Below are 25,410 nucleotides of genomic sequence, written 5' to 3'. Positions count from 1 at the left end.
TAAGTCAATATTGACTTATTAAATAAGTGCATATGGGACATACTAATTTATTGTGAATATTTTAGTTTACCTTGAAAAGCTTCATAGAAAACACCGACCTCACCTAACCTTCTTAGTATGTTAAGATAAGCATCTTATTGCTTCGTAATTACAATTATTACTTAACCTATTATAGGTATAGGTTAAGTAATAATTGTAATTACGAAGCAATAACCTATTATAGGTATAGGTTAAGTAATAATTGTAATTACGAAGCAATAAGATGCGTATCTTAATATACTAAAAAGGTTAGGCAAGGTCGGTGTTTTCTATGAAGCTTTTCAAGGTAAACTAAAATATTCACACTAAATTAGTATGTCACATATGCACGTAATTAATAAGTCAATATTGACTATAAGAAAGTGCGAGAACGGGTTGCCTGGTGACTGACCAGCCTGTTCTCTAAACAAAGGCCCAAAGTCCATTCCATGCACCCCCCTCCCTCTCTATTTATGAATGAAGAACGATTTACACACGACTCACAACTGATGACGTCAGGACATTTCCGGAACAAGTGTTTCGCTGACGACTTTTGTGCGAACTACAACGCTGTAAATGCTTCACCCACGTACTACAAATACAAGTAATCGCCAACGGAACCTAAACGCCTAACTTAACCTAACCTATATATATATATATATATATATATATATATATATATATATATATATATATATATATATATATATATATATATATATATATATATATATATATATATATTAGTATATTTTGGTAGCAGTCTTTCCTGTAGACATATATTATTAAATATGACCGAAAAAGTAAGATTAATAATTCTAACACGAATTTTCTCAATCTTTCGTACATTACGCTTCACTGTTGGAGGTAAATCAAAAATTAATTCTCCAAAATTCATTTTTATTTCTAGTCTGACGCGACACGGGCGCGTTTCGTAAAACTTATTACATTTTCAAAGACTTTAGTTCACAAATACACAACTGAATAGAACTTACGTATCTCAGATTTTATATCTACATTTGAGTGAGGTGGGAGGGGTGATGTGGCATTAACACAAGACAGAACAAGAGGGGATATTAATAGGGTATTAAAAGTATCAACACAAGACAGAACACAAACAATGGGTATTGAATAGAAGTGTTTGTAGAAAGCCTATTGGCCCATATTTCTTGATGCTTCTATATTGGAGCGGAGTCTTGAGGTGGGTAGAATATAGTTGTGCAATAATTGGCTGTTGATTGCTGGTGTTGACTTCTTGATGTGTAGTGCCTCGCAAACGTCAAGCCGCCTGCTATCGCTGTATCTATCGATGATTTCTGTGTTGTTTACTAGGATTTCTCTGGCGATGGTTTGGTTGTGGGAAGAGATTATATGTTCCTTAATGGAGCCCTGTTGCTTATGCATCGTTAAACGCCTAGAAAGAGATGTTGTTGTCTTGCCTATATACTGGGTTTTTTGGAGCTTACAGTCCCCAAGTGGGCATTTGAAGGCATAGACGACGTTAGTCTCTTTTAAAGCGTTCTGTTTTGTGTCTGGAGAGTTTCTCATGAGTAGGCTGGCCGTTTTTCTGGTTTTATAGTAAATCGTCAGTTGTATCCTCTGATTTTTGTCTGTAGGGATAACGTTTCTATTAACAATATCTTTCAGGACCCTTTCCTCCGTTTTATGAGCTGTGGAAAAGAAGTTCCTGTAAAATAGTCTAATAGGGGGTATAGGTGTTGTGTTAGTTGTCTCTTCAGAGGTTGCATGGCTTTTCACTTTCCTTCTTATGATGTCTTCGACGAAACCATTGGAGAAGCCGTTATTGACTAGGACCTGCCTTACCCTACAGAGTTCTTCGTCGACTTGCTTCCATTCTGAGCTGTGGCTGAGAGCACGGTCGACATATGCGTTAACAACACTCCTCTTGTACCTGTCAGGGCAGTCGCTGCTGGCATTTAGGCACATTCCTATGTTTGTTTCCTTAGTGTAGACTGCAGTGTGGAAACCTCCGCCCTTTTCCATGACTGTTACATCTAGAAAGGGCAGCTTCCCATCCTTTTCCATCTCGTAAGTGAAACGCAGCACGGAACTCTGCTCAAATGCCTCCTTCAGCTCCTGCAGATGTCTGACATCAGGTACCTGTGTAAAAATGTCAACATACCTGCAGTATATGGCCGGTTTCAAGTTCATGTCGACTAAGACTTTTTGCTCGATGGTACCCATATAGAAGTTTGCAAACAGGACACCTAGGGGAGAACCCATGGCGACCCCATCTACTTGCTTAGATGGGGTCTACTGCCCTTTCTAGATGTAACAGTCATGGAAAAGGGCGGAGGTTTCCACACTGCAGTCTACACTAAGGAAACAAACATAGGAATGTGCCTAAATGCCAGCAGCGACTGCCCTGACAGGTACAAGAGGAGTGTTGTTAATGCATATGTCGACCGTGCTCTCAGCCACAGCTCAGAATGGAAGCAAGTCGACGAAGAACTCTGTAGGGTAAGGCAGGTCCTAGTCAATAACGGCTTCTCCAATGGTTTCGTCGAAGACATCATAAGAAGGAAAGTGAAAAGCCATGCAACCTCTGAAGAGACAACTAGCACAACACCTATACCCCCTATTAGACTATTTTACAGGAACTTCTTTTCCACAGCTCATAAAACGGAGGAAAGGGTCCTGAAAGATATTGTTAATAGAAACGTTATCCCTACAGACAAAAATCAGAGGATACAACTGACGATTTACTATAAAACCAGAAAAACGGCCAGCCTACTCATGAGAAACTCTCCAGACACAAAACAGAACGCTTTAAAAGAGACTAACGTCGTCTATGCCTTCAAATGCCCACTTGGGGACTGTAAGCTCCAAAAAACCCAGTATATAGGCAAGACAACAACATCTCTTTCTAGGCGTTTAACGATGCATAAGCAACAGGGCTCCATTAAGGAACATATAATCTCTTCCCACAACCAAACCATCGCCAGAGAAATCCTAGTAAACAACACAGAAATCATCGATAGATACAGCGATAGCAGGCGGCTTGACGTTTGCGAGGCACTACACATCAAGAAGTCAACACCAGCAATCAACAGCCAATTATTGCACAACTATATTCTACCCACCTCAAGACTCCGCTCCAATATAGAAGCATCAAGAAATATGGACCAATAGGCTTTCTACAAACACTTCTATTCAATACCCATTGTTTGTGTTCTGTCTTGTGTTGATACTTTTAATACCCTATTAATATCCCCTCTTGTTCTGTCTTGTGTTAATGCCACATCACCCCTCCCACCTCACTCAAATGTAGATATAAAATCTGAGATACGTAAGTTCTATTCAGTTGTGTATTTGTGAACTAAAGTCTTTGAAAATGTAATAAGTTTTACGAAACGCGCCCGTGTCGCGTCAGACTAGAAATAAAAATGAATTTTGGAGAATTAATTTTTGATTTACCTCCAACAGTGAAGCGTAATGTACGAAAGATTGAGAAAATTCGTGTTAGAATTATTAATCTTACTTTTTCGGTCATATATATATATATATATATATATATATATATATGACAATGTCAGACCACGGAGGAAAAATGAAACAGGAAATTTCCTTAAGTACTTTCGTATATTAAATACATCTTCAGAAGGTCACCTTCTGAAGATGGAAAATTTCTTATACTTGCAGAGATAAAATTTGAAGACTTAAGGAAATTTCCTTAAGTACTTTCGTATATTAAATACATCTTCAGAAGGTGACCTTCTGAAGATGTATTTAATATACGAAAGTACTTAAGGAAATTTCCTGTTTCATTTTTCCTCCGTGGTCTGACATTGTCACATTCTTAATCACGTGTTTATTTTCGTGATATACACACATATATATATATATATATATATATATATATATATATATATATATATATATATATATATATATATATATATATATATATATATATATATATATATATATATATATATATACATATACATATATGCACAATATGCTAATATATTATAATATTAATTTATTTTTTAGAAAATTCCCGTTTTGTTGACCAGACCACACATTAGAAAGTGAAGGGACGACGACGTTTCAATCCGTCCTAGACCATTCTCAAGTCGACTGGACCTGAGAATGGTCCAGGACGGACCGAAACGTCGTCGTCCCTTCACTTTCTAGTATGTGGTCTGGTCAACATACTTCAGCCACGTTATTGTGACTCATCACCTGAAATTCCCGTTTTGCCTGAAAACCATGTAAAACTTTACGAATGCGTCTGTAGGGTCGACCGCTGGATGGAATGGACTTGAGTCGAGGACGGGTTGGTTCCCCCATACCTTGGCCAGGACACTCGTGACAATGGTAATTTGATGTGAGGAATAAACAACTTTGTCTTTTGCTACAATGTTAAAAATACATTGTCTACCTTGTACCTACCTAGATCATAGAAGAAACGTTGGTCACCAATGGAACCAGACGTCTCAACTGAAGTATTAGTAGCGCCAATACCAACTTGGTCACCAATGGAACCAGACGTCTCAACTGAAGTATTAGTAGTGCCAATACCAACTTGGTCACCAATGGAACCAGACGTCTCAACTGAAGTATTAGTAGCAGCAATACCAACTTGGTCACCAATGGAACCAGACGTCTCAACTGAAGTATTAGTAGCAGCAATACCAACTTGGTCACCAATGGAACCAGACGTCTCAACTGAAGTATTAGTAGCAGCAATACCAACTGCGTTTTCCATTTTTGACTTGTTAAAGTTAGTAGGGAGTTTGAAGCCACGAACTGGAAGGTCAAAGACATTGTCACTCGGGTTGTTGTGGGCGGCGGACGAGGTGGAGTGTATGACGACAGAGCGGCAAGTAACACAGGTGCAACAGGCGAGGATGAGGATGCAGGTGGTGAGTGAGGCCGCAGAGAGCCTCCCACCAGACCTCGCCGGCTGGTGAGCGAGGCTCCTCCAGCAGCTCCTGCTGAACCAGCGGGGCCTCACTCCACCTCCGCCTTCGTCTTCCTCTGCTTGCTCACCTCTCATATTGGTTTATATTTACTTCTTCTAAACCTTGACTGCAAGGGTTTAATTACACGGTAAAATTGTTTTCAGACAAGGAGAGTCACTTTCAAATTCTGAGTAAATCTGAATAATCTAATGAACTATAGTTATGCCTATGAGTGAAGCTTCAGTGTTGTGAGGCGGGTCCCGGTGCGCAGACGCCAGGATCATCCAGTGTTGCATCACCAGTAACACACTTAATACTGAAGCTCACTATCATAGACCAACTCATTATCGCCAATGCATCCTTATCTTTGAACAAATTCATCTTTGTGATAAGACTGCATGCAGGTGATTCATTTTTGCATACAGGTGAATAATGCTTGCAAACTTGTAAATTAAGAGAACCAGCCAATGAGTCGTGAGCTGTAAATAACTTTAGTTCGTTTATTATGCATCTCATACTCATCGTGTGAGTGGTAGTGGAAATGGTTTCAGAGGAACACAATGTGCTCATGAAATGAATCCAAATTTTTGTTTAGTTTAGTTACAGCATTAATGAACTTAGCCCGTTCTCCAAACAAAGACCCAAAAGTGATTCCATGCACCCGCCAAACCCCCTGTTTATGATTAAAAAACGATTTACACAAGACTCACAATTGATTTCGTTCGAACACTTCCGGAACAAGTGCTTCACAGACAAATTTTGTTCGAACCACAACGCTGTAAATGCTTCACCCACGGCTACAAATACAAATAATCCTCAACAAAACCTAAATACCTAACCTAACCTAACCTAACCAGTGCTTAAATATGCACAGTATGCTAATACATAACAATATTAATTTATATTTAAGAAAATTCTTAATTTGAATTAACATGTTAAAATTGATGAATGCGTCTTTGGGGTCGACCGCTGGATGGAATGGACTTGGCCTGAGGACGGGTTGCATGCACAGTCACACGAGGGGCTCCGACACTGAAACTCATGCTCGTTGGCAATGCAAATTTGTGATAAAATTACAGGGAAAGCAATGTAACTTGAGTGCTGTAGTTAACGTTACAGAGGTCAAGAGGTAAGTGAGAAACTTTCAGGCAACTTTGGGTAAACGCCTAGTCTACAACAGGCAATATGGGGATAGTTAAAATAAGATAATTATTAGAAAGCGCTAAGCCATTACGACTATATGACACTTGAAAGGGATCATAATAAATATTTGGAATGGGACAGGAAAAAGAAATGGTGCCAAACCACTTAGACGGTCGGTGATTGAACGCCGACCTGTGAGAAGCGAGACCGTCGTCCTACCGTCCAGTCCAAATGGTTGGGCGGGCACACATGTTAGCTATTCTTCGAGTACTCAAGATAATTGAAAACGCTGTTATGAATAACTTAATGTTATTCACAACAGAGTTTATTAAGACAAAAGGGACTTAGATACCAAGGTAGATGCAAGAGGAGACAGTTAATCCTTAGTTTTTGGGGTACTTGGAGCACTTTGCTCACAACCGAATAGTCCAGGGTACGATTCCTGAGCAGGACGAGATATTTGGGCATGCTTTTTTTCACCTTGTGGCTCTGTTTACCTAGCTGTAATTAGGAACCTGGGAGTTAGGCGACTGCTGTGAGTTGCATAGCTGGGAAGATCAGCCGTGGCCCAATTGAAGATCTCGAGTAACCTAACAGGCCTGTTCCCAACAATTATGAAACCATTTAAAACGTGACAAAAAATATTTGCACCGACTGTTCAAAGAAATGTATAGTGTATTTTATTTGTTGCCTCTTGTATTGACCTACGTATTTACCGTATACACCGTCTGTTAGCTGTATTGTATGATTATAAGGAATACTTTTGTATTTACTTTATATAAAGTGTCTGAACGTAAATTCTAAGACAATTGTTTCTTGTTTAAAACCCAGGGTCTGAGAGAACCCAATATACTGACAGCCAGTTTCTTTAGCAAAACTTAGGTTCACAGCACTGTTCTGCTGCCCTAGTCAATATGAAGGGGTTCAGAGTGCAGGTCAAGAGCTAGCTGCAAGTTCCAGTAGCCTCATCTCAAAAAACGGTTGGTCCTACGTGGGGTGTGAATTGACTCCTAGCAAACTTTATGTATAATATGAGAATATTTTATCAAATATTTGAGTGAATGAAAGAGTTACAAAGCCCTCAGTTATATCATACCATTTGGTCGAGTCCACCATAAGGCTATTAACGATAAGCTTCATAACTATGGCCAATCATGGCTTCAGGTTCTCTACAACTAAAACTTGTGCTATGAATTTTACTCGGAAGCAGGTCGTTGTTCGTCCCCCTCTGTTGCTTTATGGTAATCCTCTTTTTGTACAAAGAATCTGTTAAGCTTTTGGGGTTAATCTTTGACACTCGTTTGTCTTGGTCGCCCCATATCTCTTACCTCCGAGTTGAATGCTCTAAGGCCCTTAACGTACTAAAAGTCTTGTCCCATACTTCTTTGGGAGCTGATAGGCGCACGCTCCTCTCTTTACATTCCTCTCTCGTACTGTCTAAAATCGATTATGGTTGTCCGGCTTACTCGTCTGCTTCTCCTTCTACTCTTCACCGTCTTGATGTTCTGTACCATATTGGGGTTCGCCTCAGCTCTGGTGCCTTTCGTTCAACTTCTACCCTAAGTCTGTATGTTGAAACTGGCATCCTGTCTCTACACGATCGCTACTGTCTTCGCTACCCTCCGCGTTCCCTACAACATCCTCACTCTCGCGTATGCGGTACTTTGACCTTTATCCCTCCTTTGGTCCCTGTTCCCTTTCACCACTTGCCTCTTTCTGAATGGTTGTCTCGCTTGCAAGGTACTCTTTCGGCTCGTGTTATTAATATTTCTCCTCGTGTTGTTCCATCCTTGCCCCCATGGAGGGTAACCCTTCCTAAGTTTTGTAAAACCTTCACCCACGTGACTAAAGCTACGTGACTAAAGCTAAAACTACCCCTCCTACAGTTCTGAAACGCCTTTCCTGGTTCACTTTTCTTCACACTCCCACTCCATTCCTCTCTTCACAGATGGGGGGAAGTCTGCAGACGGTGTAGGCTACTCGGTTGTTTTTCCTGACTACACCTATACGTGTCTCCTGCCTCCAGAGATTAACATCTTCTCGGCAGAATTCTGTGCTATTTTGTATGCTCTTCGTCAACTGCTTTCTCGCTGTCAATCTTTCTTTGTGGTTGTAGTTGTCTCTCGCCGTGCCCTCATGACTCTGGAGTCCTTTAATCTAGTCCATCCTGTGGTAGTCAAAATTTAACATTGGCTGTTTCTTATCTCCAGTAGATTTAAGTCAGTGGAGCTTTGCTGGGTTCCAGGTCATGTTGTTGAGTCCTAAAATGAGCGTGCGGACGCTGCCGCTAAGGAGGCTATCCGCACTTGTTCCATCTACTGTAAAGATGTTCCGTATTCTGACTTCTACCCAGTTATTCATTCCCCAATCCTTGCCCGTTGGCAGGGTCGTTGGTCTTCTATTACTGGTAACAAACTGCGTGCTCTTAACGATAGTGTGTCCCCATGGCCTTCCTCATACCACAGTAACCGGCGGTGGGAAATGGCTCTGGTTAGGTCACGTCTTGGTCATACACGTTTAATTAGCGGGCACTTAATGGAGCGCCACCCTGCCCCTTATTGTTCAAACTGAATTGCATATCCTTGTTGAATATCCGGACTTTCAGGACGTGTGTGTCTTGCTTCCTGACTGTCCCTCGCGGTCACTTTTCTCTCGATAGATACCTTTGATATCGTTCGCCTTATGTGTTTTTGTTTTCGTACTGACATCCTTAGTGATATTTAGCACCTTTTAAATATCCATCACATTTGATGGTGTTGCATAGCTTTCCCGGCTTGGTGCTTCTTATGATAATTGCTTACTTTGTATGTTAGTGGCTTTGTAAGAATACTTTTGTTTATCTATTTTTTTATTATGGCTCTCAAGATTAACAGCAGGTTAGGATGACATGTATTAAAATTAATTTATGTTGTTATCTCGCTAAGTGCATAACATACGTTAATATTCATGCCGCCAGGTGATTTTATTACCCTTAAAATAAGATTATACAATTTCGTCTGCCAATCAGATTATCTGATAATATCATTAACAAACTGATAAAACTGACATCGACAAAAAATAAGTTGAAAGGTTGAGGAACTCAACGCCACACTTTACTATTCTCTAGTTTACTGCCGAAATTTAAGAAATATGTCAACAATTAAATGATGTGAAACTTATCATTTTCAGCGGTGCCTGCTTGTACCACTATCGTTTTGATGAGAGTTATAACGGGTGATTGATTCTCCTGGACAGGAACGGGGTGTTCCTGTTGTTACGAATCAGAAAGTACCTGATTCTCATATATGTATAATTATGTTTTCCCTTATGTAGTGTGTTAAATTTGTGTCAGACGTGTCTGCATGGTAACCGGTCGGGAGCCGGTCGGCCGAGCGGACAGCACGCTGGACTGTGATCCTGTGGTCCCGGTTTGATCCCGGGCGCCGGAGAGAAACAATGGGCAGAGTTTCTTTCACCCTATGCCCCTATTACCTAGCAGTAAATAGGTACCTGGGTGTTAGTCAGCTGTCACGGGTTGCTTCCTGGGGGTGGAGGCCTGGTCGAGGACCGGGCCGCGTGGACACTAAAGCCCCGAAATCATCTCAAGATAACCTCAAGAGAAGATAACTCTGAGTGAGTGAGGCGTCTGTGAAGGGGTGCATGAAGGCGTGTGGCTTCAGGAGCTGCGTGAAGGCGTGTGGCTTCAGGAGCTGCGTGAAGGCGTGTGGCTTCAGGAGCTGCGTGAAGGCGTGTGGCTTCAGGAGCTGCGTGAAGGCGTGTGGCTTCAGGAGCTGCGTGAAGGCGTGTGGCTTCAGGAGCTGCGTGAAGGCGTGTGGCTTCAGGAGCTGCATGAAGGCGTGTGGCTTCAGGAGCTGCGTGAAGGCGTGTGGCTTCAGGAGCTGCGTGAAGGCGTGTGGCTTCAGGAGCTGCATGAAGGCGTGTGGCTTCAGGAGCTGCGTGAAGGCGTGTGGCTTCAGGAGCTGCGTGAAGGCGTGTGGCTTCAGGAGCTGCATGAAGGCGTGTGGCTTCAGGAGCTGCATGAAGGCGTGTGGCTTTAGGAGCTGCAGGAGGGTGGTGACACTTGGTTGTGGTCTGAGAGTTAAGTCCATAATGTGTTCTGTTTTAGTACTTACATGTTGGATTTTGTTCTGAGTAGATAAGATACTTATTCTTATAAGCCATCTCCATAAATATATTATATTCAAAGTGTTGATCATAATCCCAGTGGAAATAATATATTATATATACAATAATTTTTGAGTTCTGAACATTATATTATTATAATTTTACTTTTGTTTGTGTCTCTTCCTCATGAGTAACTGGTGCTGTAAATAGTAACACAGAGGTTGCAGTCTAAAACCCTTAGATAGGATTGAAGTGTAATAGGCCTAGGTGAATATTAAACCCTGTGAAGACAGCACGAGCCTATCTCTAGCAGCAAAGTTGTAACACCTGTCCTGGAGAATCATATGTTCATATGTTCTGAAATGTGTTCATGTTCGTGCAACAGACCTGAGTCAACAAGTTCATGAGTAGGATTAGACACTGTTGACTGCTCCAGGTATGACCAGTATGGCCACGCTAGGCAGTATAATCTTTTGATGGTGCCATGATAAGTGCAAACTTTAGCCTGTGCGACTGTGTGGTGCATTACCCGCATCATGGCATAGGAAATGAGAGGGACGTAGGTTTTGGGATTCATTTGTATAGAGGTATCTGTAGCCTTAAAATATGCTTAAGGGGAGTGACAGCGTGCGAGGGCAGGGGGGCAGCTTCATGCAGGCGGGAAGGTCGTTGAGCCTCCATTCTGTGGCCTTTACTTAACGTCTGCAGTGAAGTGTGTACCTGTCCCTTGTTCACGTACCATTCACATACTGCATTTGTTGCCTTCTTAGGGCTTTTAGAATAATATATCTTAATCTGATTAATAAAAAGGTGCGAATAAGCATGATTTTATTAATACTGTCTTGCGCACTAAATATTATGGCGTGTCCATCAGCGGTATACCATCCCCTTGGTTTCATTGCCTGATTTAATTCATTGTCAGATCGTCCTCCCCGAGTCTTAACAATTGATTCAAGGATCATTGAGGTGGTGAACATATGTATGAGTGTCGAAAGACTAAGAGAGTCATGGTGCCCTCCCTTTCTCTTGGTTTCTTCTCCGCCTGTATATGTGGGAATTGATCTCCATCTCCTGGACCTACATATAATTATTTACTGACTTGGGTAATGATCTCCATCCGTTTTTGGTTAATTATATGTACTTTTAAAATGACGTATGGAGTCCCCATTTCCTTATTATTCTCTGGCTCGTGCAAGTATATTGCATAGTTGTGAACAGGTCTCCTGTAATTTTTATTTTTGTTTCACTTTTGTAAGACTATCGTCGTACCCCAGGACTCCTATATCTGTTGTTCTCAACCTCTAGATAAAATGTGCAGCCACAGCTAACATGCTGATGACCACTTCCAGGTAGTAAGATGAGTACAGCGCAGAATCAGAAGGGAAGAACACTGTTTAAACTCCAAGGGAACAAGTTACGTCAAGGTGTGTCGGCGGGTACTGCCCAGCCGGGAGTGTTGCCGCAACCCGTTCTCGCAAATTCGTAAAGTCAATATTGACTTATTAACTACGTGCATAGGTGATATACTAAACATAATAGATACCCTTAAAAAGATTCATAGAAAACACCGACCTTACCTAACCTTGTTAGTATCTTAAGATAAGCATCTTATTGCTTCGTAATTACAATTATTACTTAACCTATACCTATTATAGGTTAGGTAATAATTGTAATTACGAAGCAATAAGATGCTTATCTTAACATACTAAGTAGGTTAGGTAAGGTCGGTGTTTTCTATGAATCTTTTTAAGGGTATCTATTATGTTAAGTATGTCACCTATGCACATATTTAATAAGTCAATATTGACTTATTAAATTTGCGAGAACGGGTTGCAACGCCTACACCTGGAGCTGACAGTGAGAGGGGTAACATCACCATCAGGTAACAAGTATCCCACTACACTAAGTTATCCCCCAATATTATTTCAGTGTTAGAAGGGGGAAATACTTTTAGGTTCTACAGTTGTGACAAAGTTGAATATATTTGTCAAGAAAGCAAACATCAAAAGAGGGTAGTGTATCTAATAGTAGTAGTAGTGTACAACATGGGCGCTCAGAGACGGATGCCCAGATGCACGTGTGCCCAGTTGGCGTCGGGGCAAGGGTGAGCTCCTCTGCCTCCCCCCCCCCCCCCCCTCACCCTGACAATGTACACGATAAATTGTAGTATACTAAATATGTTTAATCAGATTACAAAGTAAAAGCATCAGCAAAAAGACAGATGTTACTGAATTGTCTTCCACCCTCTGCCTTTGAAATTCGAAACCAGCATGACATAGAAGAGGAAAGGATAAAGACCCATACTTTTATTTTTATTTATATATTTATTTATACAAGAGTTGTCACATTTTTGTACAATCACAAGTACGCGTAGCGTTTCGGGCAAGTCCATAATCCTACATTATTCACAAAGCACATATGTGAATATTAGGCCTAGGAAAATTTTGGTTATGGCTCTACAAAATTTGTAGTACCAAAATATGGACTTGTTAGTGGAACAGTCTATATCTTGTACTACCATCCATAGTTGTTATTGGTACTATAATTTTTGAATAACAAGTGGTTATTGTTCACGGCCTACAGACTTTAGTCGGTGCTGTAGGCTCTTAGACGGAAATATTCAATTATTTATTCATTTATTTATTTATTTATATACAAGAAGGTACATTGGGTTTGTGAGAATACATAGCATAGTATTTACAATCTTGTAAAGCCAGTAGTACGCGCAGCGTTTCGGGCAAGTCCTATTATTTTGTGAGTATGTATGTAGATAGACTAGTATTAACAAGAAGACAAATGGAACTACATAGTATAAATATTAATATATATTATCTATGGAATAGCTAATATTACAATGAAATTTTAGCTTATCTAGTTTGAGACTGCTGAACCAAGATCATTTTTATTTTGTGGAGGATTTAGATAGAATCATATTTTTTCAGAGGCTTTAGATAAACAAATTTTTTGTATTCACAGAACACACCCTTCAAAGTTTGCATACATTATTAACACTTTCCTCCCTCTCCCTAACACTTTTCTCCCCCTCCCTAACACTTTCCTTCCCCTCTCTCCCCACTATATAAATTACTTATGGCTATTTCCCAAAGTATAAACTCGATACCTAACATTATATAACTCACTACTTTTCCACTTAAATGGGAGTTTGCTGGCGAATCGAGACGGTTTGTAACATTCGCTAATCCGGAGGTCTTGTTTATCAGCTCGGTCTTCCGTGCTTACCCGAGATAAGCGATTTTAAGGGGTTATTTCCTCATGGGTGACACAGCATCTCCACCAGTTTTTGTCTTACATTGTGGCTTGTTGAGCTTGAATATGTTGACGTTTCTTAGTTATACTGGACCTTTTAAACAAGTGATCTGAATTTACATATTCCAATTTCTTCAGTATTTAAAAGTGGATGAGATCCGCCTTGTAATGTCTGGTTTGCAATGTTGTTAGTTCTGTGGCCCTCAACCGTTCCTGATATGTGAGGTAACTTGGTTCTGGGATGATTTTTGTCTCTGCGTTGAACTTTTTCAAAAGCAGTTATTGTATGTTCTCTTCATGGTGAAGTCTCCATGCTTCAATGGAAAATTTTGTATTGTCATGATGCGTATTGCTATAACCTATATGTAACTTCATGCAGCTTTTAATATTGCAAAGCAGTTGCCAGTCTTTGGACCATTTGTAGATTGCTTTTCAAGGCCTCAGTATAATTTTAACTTTCCCTCTTTACCATACATCTTTGTGTCATCTGCAAAATTTATATTATCTATGTATTTGAGGTATATTAAAAAAATAGTTGCTCCCAAAATTGATCCTTGTAGTATACTCCACGCACAAAAAATGTCCAGATAGTCATTTCCATTTAGGACAGCCCTTAACTTTGTTTTAGCCATTGTTTTATCCGTTCTAGAATTTCGCGGTTTATTTCACATGATTGTAGGTCGTCAGTATGCCAACGCCTCCAGCCATCTCGGGTGTTGTGTGGAGACTCAGATAATGTACTGAGTCGGCTAGATATACCATTGACAGGTAGGTCCCCATGCATAGTATACCGTTGTGTCTCGCATGCCAAGTAAGTTGATTAATTTTGAAAATTTGCAGTTTGAGTGACCTTGATGTCTTAGGGCCTCGTGGATGTTGTGCATTTGATGTCTGGAGCCCCTGTGGATGGTGTATAGGCTGTGTGGGTGTATATAGCTCTTAAGTGGGTTTATGGGTTGTGTGGAGGAGAGCAGCGCCCTTTGAATTATTTCAGTGTCTTTCACCCTAGCGCCTTTATCACACAATTTAATTCACCTACGACTAAATTTCCTTACGTTTTTGGTAATTTCATTCTACAAATTCAAATTCAAAGACTTTTCTTAACTGTGCATTTATAGTTGGGTTAGTTAACACTAATTTACTGTAAATGATTTACATGAGAGTCATAATAATAACACAACATGTAAGACCTGTAATTGAATACTGTATACTCAAAACTTACATTTAGAAGCCATATTTATAAGTGATTTAAAAATCATTACAGTTGTTAAGTCTAGAATCAGAAACTATGTTCGTAACATCTAATAAAAATCATTACAATAATGACTGAATGCGAGAGGGTGAGCCCTGGTAATGCACTTTCGAATCCTACTCGTGTCATACGGTTCTAAAATGATATATATAATATATATATATATATATATATATATATATATATATATATATATATATATATATATATATATATATATATATATATATATATATATATATATATATATATATGTGTGTATATCACGAAAATAAACACGTGATTAAGAATGTGACAATGTCAGACCACGGAGGAAAAATGAAACAGGAAATTTCCTTAAGTACTTTCGTATATTAAATACATCTTCAGAAGGTATTTATATATATAAATACATATATATATATATATATATATATATATATATATATATATATATATATATATATATATATATATATATATAATATATATGTATATATAATATATATGAAATAAATAATATTGACTATATAAATATACATATTCATTTACGGGAATATCCACAAAAAAACATGATTCAATTAAACGTATTAAAGTAACCACAAGGAAATGTAAACAAAATTTTAGTGTTTTCGTGTAATTAAAAAAAGTACACATATATACATTCACATACATATTTACATAATAATAATAATAATAATAATAATAATAATAATAATAATAATAATAATAATTAGTAATAGTAATGTCTTCTCACAGGCATAATAACAGGATGAAAACCAACACTTGAGTACAGTATTTGTGAAATTTATGTGAGGAATTTACACCAAGATTTTTGCACTTTCCTGAGTGCTTTATCAAGGTCTGAGTGTGTGATTAGGACCAGACTTACATCTCAATGTCTAATCAACGTCATTAGACGTTGAGATGTGAGCCTCGTCCTGACCACACACTCAGACCTTGATAAAGCAGTCAGGAAAGTGCAAAAGACTTGGTGTAAATTCTTAACATAAATTTCACAAATAAACAGGTGTGGGGTTTTTATCCTAAATAATAATAATTCATTATGTTGGGGGACAGGAAGCCAGTGTGTATTCATACACGTTAGGTTTTTATTGAGGTTCACATTTTCTTGGTTTGAACATAAAATAGCATGTCATTATATTAATGCTTTTGTTGGTTTATTTATACACGGAACAAAATAACATTTAAAAGAAAATAAAGTATCATATTTGTTATAAAATATTATTGTGTTCATTATACACACATTATACAATGCCAACCAAGACAGTATGATATACATCTGACCCATTCATATAAATTGCCTTCTCTTACTCGTCTTTCTAACGAATAACAGTTTCCCCAAGTTTACAAATGCCGCCGGTAATATTGTGTACGTTGTACAGGTATTAGGCTGGAGAGTAATCATGTTGAATAGAAAGTACAGAGCAGAGAGTTCATCTCCATGGCAAGATGAACTCGCTAATTCCTTAGTTATGATGAGTGCCATTTATGAAGAGAGAGAGAGAGAGAGAGGGAGAGAGAGAGAGAGAGAGAGAGAGAGAGAGAGAGAGAGAGAGAGAGAGAGAGAGAGAGAGAGAGAGAGAGAGAGAGAGAGAGACGTGGAGGGTGGAAGGGGGGAGGGGATTTGAGGGAAAGAGACATCCTTCATAAAATATATATTTGCTACCCATGTGGAAGCTTCCTTACAGCCAAAGAATATGAGTTTTCATGGCTATTGTGGACCTGTGAACTGTAACGTGTTAGTGGAATATCTCCCTTTCTGTCCCTCCCTACTCCCTATCCTCCCTACTCCTCTTATTCATTCACTTTGCAGCTATAGTGAGAGGTACAACACTTAGGATGTGAGAGAAAGAGACATTGAGTTTTTGCAACATAGGGAACTGATCAAAATTCGTAAAGCGTACCTTCAAAATCTGAACAAGGTTTCAAGCCTTTAAAAAGCAGTTTAAGTAATAATCTATCTTTTATCTTTTAATAATAAAATTTTATCTAACTTTCGAAAATCATATTAATCTCGAAAGTCGTGCAGCTACCGGCAGACAATTGTACAACAAGAGGCTGCTGTACTCCACGTATGGCGTTTACACTCTCGCTCAGTGTTTCACGTTACAAAAGTTCTTCAAAAGTGTATACAATGGACAAATAATGATTATGTACAATATGTACAACACCGGAACCTATTAAACGAAGAACGCTTCAGACAAATCTTTAAATTGGTGCACCAATATTATGAGAATTTTATTTCATAGGTTCAAAATTGCCCAGGTAGATGTTCATTTATAGTACCTTAAGCTTTTGACACCATTTGCATACACAGGGTGACCCAACATATGCATACACAGGGTGACCCAACATATGCATACACAGGGTGACCCAACATATGCATACACAGGGTGACCCAACATATGCATACACAGGGTGACCCAACATATGCATACACAGGGTGACCCAACATATGCATACACAGGGTGACCCCAACATATGCATACACAGGGTGACCCAACATATGCATACACAGGGTGACCCCAAAATATGCATACACAGGGTGACCCAACATATGCATACACAGGGTGACCCAACATATGCATACACAGGGTGACCCAACATATGCATATACAGGGTGACCCCAACATATGCATACACAGGGTGACCCAACATATGCATACACAGGGTGACCCAACATATGCATACACAGGGTGACCCCAACATATGCATACACAGGGTGACCCAACATATGCATACACAGGGTGACCCAACATATGCATACACAGGGTGACCCAACATATTCATACACAGGGTGACCCAACATGTGCATACACAGGGTGACCCAACATATGCATACACAGGGTGACCCAACATATGCATACACAGGGTGACCCCAACATATGCATACACAGGGTGACCCAACATATGCATACACAGGGTGACCCAACATATGCATACACAGGGTGACCCCAACATATGCATACACAGGGTGACCCCAACATATGCATACACAGGGTGACCCAACATATGCATACACAGGGTGACCCAACATATGCATACACAGGGTGACCCAACATATGCATACACAGGGTGACCCCAACATATGCATACACAGGGTGACCCAACATATGCATACACAGGGTGACCCAACATATGCATACACAGGGTGACCCCAACATATGCATACACAGGGTGACCCAACATATGCATAAACAGGGTGACCCAACATATGCATACACAGGGTGACCCAACATATGCATAAACAGTGACCCAACATATGCATACACAGGGTGACCCAACATATGCATACACAGGGTGACCCAACATATGCATAAACAGTGACCCAACATATGCATACACAGGGTGACCCCAACATACACAGGGTGACCCCAACATACACAGGGTGAACAAACATTTTTAAGAATAAAGATCGCCCTCTGTATCTAACAACATATTATTTACACTTGTTTGGGTTATGTATCGGACAAAAGGAATGATCATGACACTTACAATGTCTGGACTTAGGAACGATGGGACTACTGGAGGTACACTAAGGACCGAAGTATCTTAAATTTGACACAACGAGCAAAATGTTTAATAATTGTATTGTGGAAATGTTTCTCAACTCGTTTAAGAATAAATATTTCCACGGGTGATTCGCTAGCACTTCGCTAGGCAGCGAGGTCTTTGGTCACACATGGTTCATCATGCAGCCCGTCCTCCTAAGGTTTCTCCAACGTCAAGAAACTATCATACTAAAGTACCTACCAGAGAACCCAGAACAGAAAACGGGGCAGTGTGGCAATTTTACGAGCCGCTACCATTTTCTAGTACGACGATTTTTGACCTTAGGTAGAGTATACGTCAAAATACGACGTTCTATTAGGACGACAGGTTGCACCATGCATGGCTGTCAGACTAGAGGGATCTCTCGCTCTCCACCTGGCCAAAACCATGAGTGAGTTGTGTGGGGAGAGGATGAGTTGTGTGGGGAGAGGATGAGTTGTGTGGGGAGAGGATGAGTTGTGTGGGGAGAGGATGAGTTGTGTGGGGAGAGGATGAGTTGTGTGGGGAGAGGATGAGTTGTGTGGGGAGAGGATGAGTTGTGTGGGGAGCACGATGATGCTCTGCAGTGAAGACAACCTCAAGACGAGTCACTGGCAATCTCAACAACACGTAACGGCCTCAGTGGATTTTATCTGTAAATAAATTTTATCGAAATAAATCATCAAATGTTCAAATATGAAATAATTATTGTGTTAGAAAAAGTAGTAAGATATATTAATAATAATATATTAAGAGTAATAGATGTAAATAAGTTCAAATTTATGTTACTATCGGGAGAGGAGAGAGATGATATATTCAGGTTACCTAAGAGTTTACAATATGTGCGCATCTGAGGACGAGTCCTGCAGAAAGTTTACCTAATTTAGCCAAATATGGAAGACTTCCTGAGCGGTACCTTAAAGGGCAACTCACCACCATGAGTGAAGGTCCCGCTCCCCGCACGGTGCTCTCGCTACAAGCTGAGATAAGGCCGAGGAATATTCTGGCTTATATACCAGTCTTGGTGACCCGGGTTCCTTCCGGCTTCAGTTAACCAAATGTCTGGGTCGCGTAGCAATTCCCGTACTGGTGGGCGGCCCAGGACGATGCGGGGGATGACGACGGGGACGTCACTCGTCGTTCTCTCGCCTCCGTCGTCGCCGCTTTCCTGCGTCACCTCAGCATTCCTAGGGAGGGTGGAGTAGCCCTCGTTGTGCTGACCCTCCTGCTGGTGCGAGATACAGGAAGCATCAATCACAGATGTGTCTAACATTACAATTTACATGATTACTACGGAGACACTGATTATTTAAGACTTAAAACTGCCCTAAATTCAATTTGACTAAACGGGGAGGTGAGATTAGAGATAGCTTTTTCGCGTCTCGTAATTAGATAATTTTGTATAGAATACTATCAGGCCTATTATGCGAGATCCTTGTGTAGGCCTACACCAACTTCCCGTAGGCTGGGGCCTCAGTTGCTTCAGAGTAACTATTCTAGTTTAAAAGTCTGAAAAACTTTCACAGAGACGAAGATACGAGAATTGTCAAACGTATCTGAACAGGAAAATAATGTTGGATCGTTGACTTAAAACAGACCTAAACAAAGAGAATTAAACCAATAGATCTAAACCAAGAGATCATACCACCGCTACTTCCACTACCACCATCTCGACTACCACTATCATCACCACAGCTATCACCACCACAATCTTTTTCACCGTTTACCACTACCACCATCATCCCTACTACCACAATCACCATCGTTACTACCACATCACCACTACAACTATCATCACCCCCCATCCCCATCCCCACTACTACCACAACCATCACCATCCCTATCCCCATTCCCCACTACCACCACCACCATCACCACCACCACCACCACCATCACCATCACCACCACCACCACCACCACCATCACCACCACCACCACCACCACCACCACCATCACCACCACCACCACCACCATCACCACCACCACAACCATCACCACCATCACCACCACCACAACCATCACCACCACCACCACCATCACCACCACCACCACCACCACCACCACCACCACCACCACCACCACCACCACCATCACCACCACCATCACCATCACCACCACCATCACCACCACCACCACCATCACCACCACCACCACCACCACCACAACCACCACCACAACCACCACCACCACCACAACCGCCACCACCACCACCATCACTACCACCACCACCACCACCACCACCACCATCACCACCACCACCACCACCACCACAACCACCACTACCACCACCACCACCACCACCACCACCATCAACACCACCATCAACACCACCACCACCATCACCACCACCACCACCACCACCACCACAACCACCACCACCATCACCACCACCATCACCATCGCCACCACCACCACCACCACCATCACCACCACCACCACCACCACCACCACCACCACCACAACCACAACCACAACCACCACCACCACCACCACCACCACCACCACCACCATCACCACCACCACCACCACCACCACCACCATCACCACCACCACCACCACCACCACCACCACCACCACCACCATCACCACCACCACCACCACCACCACCACCACCACCACCACCACCATCACCACCACCACCACCACCACCACCACCACCACCACCACCACCACCACCATCACCACCACCACCACCACCACCACCACCACCACCATCACCACCACCACCACCACCACCACCACCACCATCACCACCATCACCACCACCACCACCACCACCACCACCACCACCACCACCACCACCACCACCATCACCACCATCACCACCACCACCACCATCACCACCACCACCACCACCATCACCACCACCATCACCACCACCACCACCACCATCACCACCACCACCACCACCACCACCATCACCACCACCACCACCATCACCACCACCACCATCACCATCACCACCACCACCACCATCACCACCATCACCACCACCACCACCATCACCACCACCACCATCACCACCACCACCATCACCACCACCACCACCACCACCACCATAATAACAATCATATGCACTTCCAGCAACTTCACCCCCCCCCCCCCGCCATCTATCACTTGTCACACAAGTGAGGATATCACTTGTGTGATATCCTCATAAGGATATAATAAGCCAAGTTTTCCTGAATTAATATATTTTCTCTATTTTTTTCTTATGAAATGATAAAGCTACCCATTTCATTATGTACGAGGTCAAGTGAGGATATCACTTGTGTGACAAATGATAAAATTATAATCAAATGAAAATCATATTTTTAAATCAATATTATCAGCTGAACTTCACACACGTGCACACCCTGATAACGTTAACTGTGATGTCATACATTATCTGGGTTCTCAAGGCCTTTTGGATTTTTACAGTCTTCGCTAACTCCACCCAGTCAACTGACTGCTACAGACATGTTTCCCTGCGCTCATACCACCAAACCTGCCAACACGCACACACGCCACCAAACCTGCCAACACACACACACGCCACCAAACCTGCCAACACGCACACACGCCACCAAACCTGCCAACACGCACACACGCCACCAAACCTGCCAACACGCACACACGCCACCAAACCTGCCAACACGCACACACACCACCAAACCTGCCAACACGCACACACGCCACCAAACCTGCCAACACGCACACACACCACCAAACCTGCCAACACGCACACACCACGTCGCCTGACACGGCACTCCTACATTATCAACGCACTTGGCAGATAGCGATTAACATGGAGTAAAGAAGAGAGGAAGTATTGCGGCTGATTATATGAATCACTATCACCTGTTCCTTATCGAATCGATCATTTTTTTAAGAAGATACGGACCCAGATACAGTGTGTGTGTGTGTGTGTGTGTGTGTGTGTGTGTGTGTGTGTGTGTGTGTGTGTGTGTGTGTGTGTGTGTGTGTGTGTGTGTGTGCACTCACCTATATGTACTCACCTATATGTGCTTGCAGGATCGAGCATTGACTCTTGGATCCCGCCTTTCTAGCAATCGGTTGTTTACAGCAATGACTCCTGTCCCATTTCCCTATCATACCTAGTTTTAAAAGTATGAATAGTATTTGCTTCCACAACCTGTTCCCCAAGTGCATTCCATTTTTCTACTACTCTCACGCTAAAAGAAAACTTCCTAACATCTCTGTGACTCATCTGAGTTTCCAGTTTCCACCCATGTCCCCTCGTTCTGTTATTATTACGTGTGAACATTTGATCTATTTCCACTTTGTCAATTCCCCTGAGTATTTTATATGTCCCTATCATATCTCCTCTCTCCCTTCTTTTCTCTAGTGTCGTAAGGTTCAGTTCCTTCAGCCGCTCTTCATATCCCATCCCTCGTAGCTCTGGGACAAGCCTCGTCGCAAACCTCTGAACCTTCTCCAGTTTCTTTATGTGTTTCTTCAGGTGGGGGCTCCATGATGGCGCGGCATACTCTAAGACGGGTCTCACGTAGGCAGTGTAAAGCGCCCTAAAAGCTTCCTCATTTAGGTTTCTGAATGAAGTTCTAATTTTCGCCAGTGTAGAGTACGCTGCTGTCGTTATCCTATTTATATGTGCCTCAGGAGTTAGATTAGGTGTCACATCCACTCCCAGGTCTGTGTGTGTGTGTGTGTGTGTGTGTGTGTGTGTGTGTGTGTGTGTGTGTGTGTGTGTGTGTGTGTGTGTGTGTGTGTGTGTGTGTGTGTGTAAGGTCCAGACACCACTGTAATTTACGCTTCCTAATTCTTATTTGTTAAACTGGTATATGTTCTAACAGATAATACTTTCTTGTGATCGGGGAACACCGGTCACAAGGGGAACACCGGTCACAAGGGGAACACCGGTCACAAGGGGAACACCGGTCACAAGGGGAACACCGGTCACAAGGATAACACCGGTCACAAGGGTAACACCGGTCACAAGGGGAACACTGGTCACAAGGGGAACACCGGTCACAAGGGTAACACCGGTCACAAGGATAACACCGGTCACAAGGGTAACACCGGTCACAAGGGGAACACCGGTCACAAGGGGAACACCGGTCACAAGGGTAACACCGGTCACAAGGGGAACACCGGTCACAAGGGGAACACCGGTCACAAGGGGAACACCGGTCACAAGGGGAACACCGGTCACTCACCCTGGAAGAAAGAGGGTCGGTGGAACTCTGGGCATCCTCGCGGCGTCTTCTTCTGGACCATCTGTGGAAAGGGCAACAGTACAGAGTTTACAGTGGAACACTTGGGTGTGACAGTGGAACACTTGGGTGTGTCAGTGGAACACTCGGGTGTGTCAGTGGAACACTCGGGTGTGTCAGTGGAACACTCGGGTGTGTCAGTGGAACACTTGGGTGTGTCAGTGGAACACTTGGGTGTGTCAGTGGAACACTCGGGTGTGTCAGTGGAACACTCGGGTGTGTCAGTAGAACACTTGAGTGTGTCAGTGGAACACTCGGGTGTGTCAGTGGAACACTTGAGTGTCAGTGGAACACTCGGGTGTGTCAGTGGAACACTTGAGTGTGTCAGTGGAACACTCGGGTGTGAGTAGAACATTTGGCTGTATAAGATGAGTAAAACACATTGGTAAATAAATATATTATGGTATATATATATATGTCGTACCTAGTAGCCAGAACGCACTTCTCAGCCTACTATGCAAGGCCCGATTTGCCTAATTAGTCAAGTTTTCATGAATTAATATATTTTCTCAAATTTTTTTCTTATGAAATGATAAAACTACCCATTTCATTATATATGAGGTCAATTTTTTTTTATTGGAGTTAAAATTAACATAGATATATGACCAAACCTAACCAACCCTACCTAACCTAACCTAAGCTATCTCCATAGGTTAGGTTCGGTTAGGTAGCCGAAAAAGTTAGGTTAGGTTAGGTTAGGTAGGTTAGGTTGTCGAAAAAACATTAATTCATGAAAACTTGGCTTATTAGGCAAATCGGGCCTTGCATATTAGGCTGATAAGTGCGTTCTGGCTACTAGGTACGACATATATATATATATATATATATATATATATATATATATATATATATATATATATATATATATATATATATATGTCGTACCTAGTAGCCAGAACGCACTTCTCGGCCTACTATGCAAGGCCCGATTTGCCTAATAAGCCAAGTTTTCCTGAATTATTATATTTTCTTTAATTTTTTTCTTATGAAATAATAAAGCTGCCCATTTCATTATGTATGAGGTCAATTTTTTTTTATTGGAGTTAAAATTAACGTAGATATATGACCGAACCTAACCAACCCTACCTAACCTAACCTAACCTATCTTTATAGGTTAGGTTAGGTTAGGTAGCCGAAAAAGTTAGGTTAGGTTAGGTTAGGTAGGTTAGGTAGTCGAAAAACAATTAATTCATGAAAACTTGGCTTATTAGGCAAATTGGGCCTTGCATAGTAGGCTGAAAAGTGCGTTCTGGCTACTAGGTACGACATATATATATATATATATATATATATATATATATATATATATATATATATATATATATATGTCGTACCTAGTAGCCAGAACGCACTTCTCAGCCTACTATGCAAGGCCTGATTTGTCTAATAAGCCAAGTTTTCATGAATGAATTATTTTTTGACTACCTAACCTACCTAACCTAACCTAACCTAACTTTTTCGGCTACCTAACCTAACCTAACCTATAAAGATAGGTTAGGTTAGGTTAGGAAGGGTTGGTTAGGTTCGGTCATATATCTACGTTAATTTTAACTCCAATAAAAAAAATTGACCTCATACATAATGAAATGGGTAGCTTTATCATTTCATAAGAAAAAAATTTGAGAAAATATATGAATTCAGGAAAACTTGGCTTATTAGGCAAATCGGGCCTTGCATAGTAGTCTGAGAAGTGCGTTCTGGCTACTAGGTACGACATATATATATATATGTATATATATATATGTATGTATTGTATTTATATGTACCTGAGTTTTTACATTCTTGTACAGCCACTAGCACGCATAGCGTTTCGGGCAAGTCCTTAATGTTAATTTTCCCCGGAATACGACCCGCCAAATAGTTTTAACAATTAGGTACCCATTCACTGCTGGGTGAACAGAGGCTACAGATAAGGATTGGTGCTCAG

The 25,410-nt window shown here is 41.4% G+C and overlaps 3 protein-coding genes across 4 annotated transcripts in view; 1 reads left to right on the top strand and 2 right to left on the bottom strand.

The window, feature by feature from the left end:
- LOC123760607 (uncharacterized) overlaps positions 1–5,241 on the bottom strand; it is a 66,951-nt gene extending 61,710 nt beyond the window's left edge. Inside the window, exon 1 of the mRNA XM_069328330.1 lies at positions 4,438–5,241. Coding sequence (XP_069184431.1) covers positions 4,438–5,044 — 607 coding nt within the window. The 5' untranslated portion in view covers positions 5,045–5,241. The remainder of the gene's footprint in view (positions 1–4,437) is intronic.
- A 2,420-nt stretch (positions 5,242–7,661) lies between these two features.
- LOC138367256 (retinitis pigmentosa 1-like 1 protein) lies at positions 7,662–10,129 on the top strand. The gene is made up of 2 exons (XM_069328668.1): positions 7,662–7,751; positions 9,752–10,129. The coding sequence occupies exons 1-2, from the start codon at positions 7,662–7,664 to the stop codon at positions 10,127–10,129; spliced, it is 468 nt and encodes a 155-aa protein (XP_069184769.1).
- Positions 10,130–15,315: 5,186 nt separating this feature from the next.
- LOC123760735 (mucin-2) overlaps positions 15,316–25,410 on the bottom strand; it is a 36,417-nt gene continuing 26,322 nt past the window's right edge. The window contains exons 10-12 of one of the 2 annotated variants that reach the window (XM_069328327.1): positions 23,427–23,487; positions 19,183–19,477; positions 15,316–18,902 (exon numbers count right to left, since the gene is read on the bottom strand). In XM_069328327.1, coding sequence (XP_069184428.1) covers positions 19,223–19,477; positions 23,427–23,487 — 316 coding nt within the window. In that variant the 3' untranslated portion in view covers positions 15,316–18,902; positions 19,183–19,222. The remainder of the gene's footprint in view (positions 18,903–19,182; positions 19,478–23,426; positions 23,488–25,410) is intronic. The other variant, XM_069328328.1, reaches the window with a different exon arrangement.

This window comes from Procambarus clarkii, chromosome 21, assembly GCF_040958095.1.
Source record: "Procambarus clarkii isolate CNS0578487 chromosome 21, FALCON_Pclarkii_2.0, whole genome shotgun sequence".
In the NCBI taxonomy this organism is placed as follows: domain Eukaryota; kingdom Metazoa; phylum Arthropoda; class Malacostraca; order Decapoda; family Cambaridae; genus Procambarus; species Procambarus clarkii.
This window is presented reverse-complemented; position numbering and strand designations above follow the sequence as displayed.